This window comes from Mandrillus leucophaeus, unplaced genomic scaffold, assembly GCF_000951045.1.
Source record: "Mandrillus leucophaeus isolate KB7577 unplaced genomic scaffold, Mleu.le_1.0 Scaffold342, whole genome shotgun sequence".
Classification (NCBI taxonomy): domain Eukaryota; kingdom Metazoa; phylum Chordata; class Mammalia; order Primates; family Cercopithecidae; genus Mandrillus; species Mandrillus leucophaeus.
The window spans coordinates 2,169,471-2,176,905 of record NW_012103610.1 but is presented as its reverse complement, the minus strand read 5'-3'; the positions used below and the strand labels follow the sequence as shown (position 1 = coordinate 2,176,905).

At 38.0% G+C, this 7,435-nt stretch overlaps 1 protein-coding gene across 8 annotated transcripts in view; it reads right to left on the bottom strand.

The window, feature by feature from the left end:
- Nucleotides 1–281: 281 nt before the first annotated feature.
- DLG1 (discs, large homolog 1 (Drosophila)) overlaps nucleotides 282–7,435 on the bottom strand; it is a 292,696-nt gene continuing 285,542 nt past the window's right edge. For all 8 annotated transcript variants that reach the window (XM_011988972.1, XM_011988970.1, XM_011988973.1 and 5 more), the window contains one exon: nucleotides 282–2,462. In XM_011988972.1, coding sequence (XP_011844362.1) covers nucleotides 2,356–2,462 — 107 coding nt within the window. In that variant the 3' untranslated portion in view covers nucleotides 282–2,355. The remainder of the gene's footprint in view (nucleotides 2,463–7,435) is intronic.

Genomic DNA, 7,435 nt, shown 5'->3' with positions numbered 1-7,435 from the left:
GGCAGGAGAATCGCTTAAACTCGGGTGCCAGAGGTTGCAGTGAGCCAAGATCAAGCCAGTGCACTCCAGCTTGGGTGACAGAGCAAGACTTCGTCTCAAAACAAACAAACAAACAAAAAACCACAAAAAAACAAAAACAAAAAAAAACAAAAAAGAGGTATGATACTAAAGTAGCTATTGCATAATACTCAGCAATTAGTAATCTCATTATTGATAATCCTGTACAAGCTAGAAAGCTGCACAATCATATATTCTTACAAAAAAATCACTTAACAAGGACATCCAGAAAACAATGTTATGTAGATTTTAATACATAAATGGCATCCTTTTATAACCCACTTGATATTTTACAACATGTGACTATTTGGTTAAATACTTCAAAACAGCTTATGCTGGGGTCTTGTAAGGCAATTTCTGAAGCTCTTGAGATTTTACAATAGTTTTCTTCTAGTATATTTCTATTTTGTTAACAACCTACAATATTTAGTGTAACAGCAATACTGTGTGTATTTCAATGTGTTAACATACTCTGTTGCCTAATGGCTCTTGAATTCAGTTATAAATTACATGATGCCTCAAATTGTTTCAAGAAAATGTTAGCTTGCAAAATATTTTTTTCTTTCAAAATTCAAGACACATTTAACATATGGATTTTACAATACAGTTTATTAGCTGTTCTCCTCTTCTCCATAAATGGAATGGATAATGTTGATAATTCTTTACAAACCAGTACTCATTTCTTTAAGAAACTGTAATGAGGAGGTTGTCAAAAACACATATTTAATAAACAACTCCAAAGAGCAATGGGAAGCCAAATATTTTTAATATAAAGGACCAGAGAAACTGATTTCTGAAATAATTTCTACCTTTCACTAAAATTTCTTAAAATTGCTCACCATGAAGATTTGTGCAATTCTAGTGCAGAGCAGTGGACGAAAGCTGTCTGAGGGAAACACACACATAAATGGGGCTTTTGCCTGCCTTCCTATTAATAAAAGGAGAACTAGAAGGAAAGGGCAAGGACCAAAATCAAACCTGATGACAAGAACAACAATAACAACAACAAGAACAACAACAAAACCCCAGGAACCATTTGAAAACTTTGTAGAAAAGAGGAGAATACGCCCACACTTTTACTTGTAATCTAATTTCCCTAAATGTTTCTCCTCATGATCACCATGCCCCATTTTCAGTTCACAGGATTAAGGAAGGTAAAGTCTATTCAATTAATATTTAATTTAAAACCAAACAAGAAGTTAGGAGCAGGTGGCAAAAGAAACAAAACATATTTTAAATATATATATATATATGTTTGTGTGTGTGCGCAACTATGTAAAGAAAATAATTCCCATAGTTACAGAGTTTAAAGAAAGTTTTATATATATATTTATATATATTTTATTATAACAAAATAGGCAGCTATTGTGGGTAAAATATTCAGTAAAATCTGACTCCTAAGAATACATTTTTAAGTTTTAGGCTATGAACTGGACTCCTTTCCATTGCCATTATGGTTTCTACATCACCACTGTAATGTCTGATTTATCTGTATTTATATCTAGGAAATTTTCTCAACCTTCTGTGTAAAAGGCGAACTTCCTTAGCACCTGAACATGGCCTTGATTCACAGAATGTGATGATCATTTACATATGAACAACTTTTGTAAGACACGATAGTGTTGCTCAAGTAGATTAAAAACATTTAAACGTTGTTATTCCTAGCAAATGTACTGGGAAAAAATAACCTTCAAATAATAAAAGACTCTAAGAATACTTACAAAAAATGAAATCCCTTATGAAAGTTAACTCAGACATGAATTTTTAAATTAAAACATGTCTTCCTTATTTATCTATAATGAAACAATTGCTTTGATGATAGAAGCTGACTGAGAACAGGACTTGAGAGTAACACACTGGCCAAACCATGCTATTAAACTTAAGCGTGCATAGTTGCTCAAAGTCTACTAAATCACTGATTAAAACCACTTTTTCATTTGTACTGAAATTTGAAAAGAATGTATATAAAGCTTTTCCAAAAATCTCTTAAAGTTACTTTCCCTTAAACATTAAGGAATTTTACCACAATTTCTGCGTCTCCCCAAATTCTTAATAGCTGGTCAGGCCATTCCATCTTCAGTTGTGAAAAATGGCCACTAACCAATAGTGACATTAAATAATACACATGATGTAACTTGAAGGAGACACTACATGTAAAAAAATAAGCGCACCTGCAGACCATGATGTGGGATATAATTCAACATGAAATCATTATTGAAAAAAGACTCCAGAGGAAAGGGCAAAGAGATGTCAAAGAAAATGGAATTGTGGAAAAGAGAAATAGAGAAACATGAGTTTTCATAACTTTTCTTTTGCTGGAACCCAGATGTAAGAACCAGACTGTTCTTCTATGATCTGTTTCACTTGGTTGTAAATGTCTTCCAGCGTATCTCCCTGTACAATAGCTGTAATGATAGAAACAAAAGCAGAAATCTCCATTAATTGTCTATTTTGTCATTATAATTATTGGTGAAATAGCAGAAACTAATATCTTTGAGAAAGTTACTCATCCAGGAAGAATCACCGTTTACGCACTGTTCACTTAGAAAAAACGGCTCACTTCATTAATTTTCCTACTTGTAGAGTATAAAATTTTTATCTTAAAAATGGATCAAAAAGTAAGATTTGGTGATCTTTTGTTCTTTTACCATCTGAGCATATATTAGCTTTATTATTTTAAAACAAATTATTTTCTTAACTGTCCTGATTTCTCCATCACCATGTAGGACAAAGGAAACTGGCTACAATCCCACAGACAGGATGATGCAGGATCATGTTTTGTTTTATTTTTTTGGGGTAGGATCGTGGCAGAAAAGAGCTGGCTACAGATTGATGCTACTTGTTTCAGTTAAGCTGGCATGTCAGTTACTGTAGAGTAGGTGAATTATCTAAGCCAGCTTGTTAGTGTTTAGAGACTTAACAATCAATGTTTATTTGCTGCCTGAAATAATGTGTGAAAAAAAGAGTAACAATTACTAATAAGTAATTCTTTGGAAATAGCTGAAGCCCCTGAGGTCTGTGAGGGATGAGGGTCAGTTAATAAAGCAAGCAAACAAACAAACAAAAACAAAGCATCGCTAGACGGCACTAAGCATGAGTCACTTTTTAAGAGGAAAGAAAATGTTTATGGCTGGGCATGGTGGCTCATGCCTGCAATCCCAGCACTTTGGGAGGCTGAAGTGGAGGGTTGCTTGAGGCTAGGAGTTTGAGATCAGCCTGGGGAACATAGTGAGACACTGTGTCCAAAAAAAAAAAAAAAAAAATTAGCCGGGCATGGTGGTGTGTGCCTGTGGTCCTGGCTACGTGGGAGGCTGAGAGCAGGATGATTTCTCGAGCCCAGAGTTCACATTTGCAGTGAGCTATTATCGTACCATTGGATCATACCATTTGCCTGGGTGACAAAGTGAAACCCTGTTTCTCACAAAAGAAGTTTACATATAAATGAAATAATTCAGAATTGCAAATTAAATAAGTCACTTATTAAACTACAAAAAAATCCCCAGTGATCTTGGAAGAGCATCATAGGTGTAGATTTCCATGGTCTGAAAAACTGAGCATAAAATGTCGAAGGGAGATTTTAAATAATACTGTCTATTTGGTACCCGAGATTATGTGCATAGAAGAAAGAAGTTATATATAGGTAAGAAGGGCTTATACGTAGCTAGGAATGCCTGAGTAAACAAGAATTTTAAGTAACATAATATTCGCTAGTATCAGTTTTGTGAGACTTCTACCTTTTGAGCTAAATACAGACATGCCTCAGTGTCCCTGAAGACTCAGTTCAATTGACAAAATACTTGGTTTGTGGGTTTGGCATCTTGATGCACTCCAACAGCACAGGACAGAATCCCAGAGCATTTCATAGTTTAGGTTGACAACAGCACGCAAGGATTTATTTTAGGAGAAAAGAGTCAGGAATTGACTTGGGAAATATACATTTTGCTTACTTTGTAAATTCATGAATGGCATGGTTAGTAAACCAAGATACACCTTGGGAAGAAACTGGGAGAGCATAAGGCTGCAGACACCTTAACCATGTGATTAAAATTAGCATCACAAGTAACGGCACAAGCAGACTGTAAACCTCCTTGTATGACACACAGAGGATACATCATTACTTCACTGCTATTCCTGCCCCAAATGCATATTCCTGCCCCAAATGCATATTCCTGCCCCAAATGCATAACCTAAATCTAATGATGAGAAAACGTCAGATAAATCCAAATTGAGGGAGGGACATTTTATAAAAGAATGGGTCTCTGGCCAGGTGCAGTGGCTCATGCCTGTAATCCCACCACTACGGGAGGTCAAGGTGAAGGTGGGCGGATCGGAGGAGTTACAGACCAGCCTGGGCAACATGGCGAAATCCTGTCTCTACAAAAAATACAAAAATTAGCTGGGCATGTTGGCTGCAGCCTGTAGTCCCAGCTCCTTGGGAGGCTGAGGCAGGAGGATCACTTGAGCCTGGGAGGTGGAGGCTCCAGTGAACTGAGATTGCACCACTGCACTCCAGCCTGGGCGACAGAGTGAGACCCTGGCTCAAAAAACAAAACAAAACAAACGAAACAGAAAAAACAACAAAAAAACACCCCTAGTTTTTACTCTTAAAAAATGTCAGTCAAGGTCATGAATGACAAGACTTGGGAACTATTTCAGATTAAAGAACGTTAAAGATGTGATAATATTTCAGATTAAAGAACGTTAAAGATGTGATAATATTTCAGATTAAAGAACGTTAAAGATGTGATAATATTTCAGATTAAAGAACGTTAACGATGTGATAATTCACTGTAACACGTGAGCCTGGACTGCATCTTGCACCGGAACAGAAAAGCCATTTTTTCCCCATTTTGCTCTAAAGAGATTAGAAGAATAGTGAAATAATAATAAGATCTATAGTTAGATGAGACATAATTATTAAATTTCCTGATTTTGGTAATAAAACTATGATTATATAAGGGCATATCCCTGTTTTTTGGAAAATACACACTGAAATATTTAGAAGTAAAGGGGCATCTACCTGAAACTTACCCTCAAGTGTTTCAGAAAAAATTATAAATGTGGTAAAATGTTAACACTTGAGGAATTTCGGTGAAGGGTACATGAGACTCCCTGTACTATTCTTCTAACTTCTATTTAAGTCTGAAATTAGTTTGAAAAAAATAAGAAAGCACAAGGCTTACAAAAACCATGACCCTTACTGATACTCACTGTCAATGTCAAATTTAGGCTGATATTATTTCAAACAAACAAGTAACAACAACAAAAATGTCCAAAGACTTGAGGAGTCAGTTAAAGGACAAACTGAGTAAGAAAAGAATATTGGGGAATTGCTACCTCCTCTTTTTTTTTTTAAACAAATAGTATTTCAAAACGGATCAAAGGGCAACTAATCTTTGACAAGGGGCCAAGAACACACAATAGGGAAAGGCTAGTGTTTTAAATACATGGTGTTGGAAAATCTGGATATCCACATGCAAGAGAATGAAATTAAACCCTTATCTTATACAAAATTAACTTGAAATAGATTAAATACTTAAATGTAAAACCAGAAACCATAAAACTCCTAGAAGAAAACAGGGAAAAAAGCTCCTTCACACTGGTCTTGGATGATTTTTTGGAAAGTACAAGCAGCAAAATAAAAAAATCATCAAGTGGGACATCAGATAAAAAATCTACACAGCAAAGGAACAATCAACAAAATGAAAAGGCAACCTATGGAAGAGGAGAAAATATTTCTAAACCATGCAGTTGATAAGGGGTTAATATCCAAAATATATAAGAAACTCATTAGCAAAATACCAAACAATCCATTTTAAAAACGGGCAAAGGACTGGAATAGATATTTATCCAAAGAAGACATACAGATGGCCAACAGGTATCAGTAAAAGTGCTCAACCTCTTTAGTCATCAGAGGAATAGAAATGAAAATCATGAGGCCGGGCGCAGCGGCTCACGCCTGCCATCCTAACACTTTGGGAGGCTGAGGTGGGCGGATACTTGAGGCCAGGAGTTCGAGACCAGCCTGACCAACATGGCAAAACCCTGTCTCTACTAAAAACACAAAAATTAGCCGAGTGTGGTGGTGCGTGCCTGTAATCCCAGCTATTCAGGAGGCTGAGGCACGAGAATCACTTGAACCCTGGAGGCAGAGGTTGCAGTGAGCTGAGATCATGCCACAGCCTGGGTGACATAGCAAGAGTGACACACACACACACACACACACACACACACCTGTCTCTTATACACATCTAGATGTGTATAAGAGACAGCACACACACACCCCATAATGAAATATCCCCTTAGACCTGTTTGGATGGCTGTTATCAAAAAGATAAGAGATAACAAGTAGGCAACGGTATGAAGAAAAGGGAACCCCGTACACTGTTGGTGGGAATGTAAATGAGTAAAGCCATCATAGAAAATAGTGTGGACATTTCTCAAAAAAAATTTTTTTTTTTTTTTGAGACGGAGTTTCGCTCTTGTTGCCTAGGTTGGAGTGCAATGGCGTGATCTCGGCTCACCGCAACCTCCGCCTCCCGGGTTCAAGCAATTCTCCTGCCCCAGCCTGCCAAGTAGTTGGCATTACAAGCATGCACCACCACACCTGGCTAATTTTGTATTTTTAGTAGAGATGGGGTTTCTCCATGTTGGTCAGGCTGGTCTCGGACTCCCAACCTCAGGTGATCCGCCCACCTTGACCTCCCAAAATGCTGGGATTACAGGCATGAGCCACTGTGCCCGGTCACCTCAAAAAATTAAAGACTGAACTATTATATGACCTACCAATCCCACTACTGGGTATATATATCCAAAGGAAAGGAAATTGGGCCAGGCGTGGTGGCTCACGCCTGTAATTCCAGCACTTTGGGAGGCTGAGGCAGGCGGATCACTTGAGGTCGGGAGTTTGAGACCAGCCTGGCCAACCCTGTCTCTACTAAAAATACAAAAATTAGCTGGGTGTGGTGGCATGCGCCTCTAGTCCCCACTACTTGGGAGGCTAAGGCAGGAGAATCAACTGAACCCAGGACGCGACAGTTGCAGTGAGCCGAGATCACACCACTGCATTCCAGCCTGGGCAACAGAGCGAGACTGTCTCATAACAAAACAAAACAAACAAACAAACAAAAAGCCAACAACAACAAACCCAAAGGAAAAGAAATGGGTATGTTTAAGAGAAATCTGCAGTCCTATGTTCACTGCAACATAATCAACAATAGCCAAGATAGGAAAATAACCTAAGAGTCTCTCAAAAGATGAATGAGCCAGGCCCGGTGGCTCACGCCTGTAATCCCAGCACTTTGGGAGGCCGAGGCGGGCAGATCACCTGAGGTCAGGAGTTTGAGACCAGCCTGACCAACATGGAGAAACCCCGTCT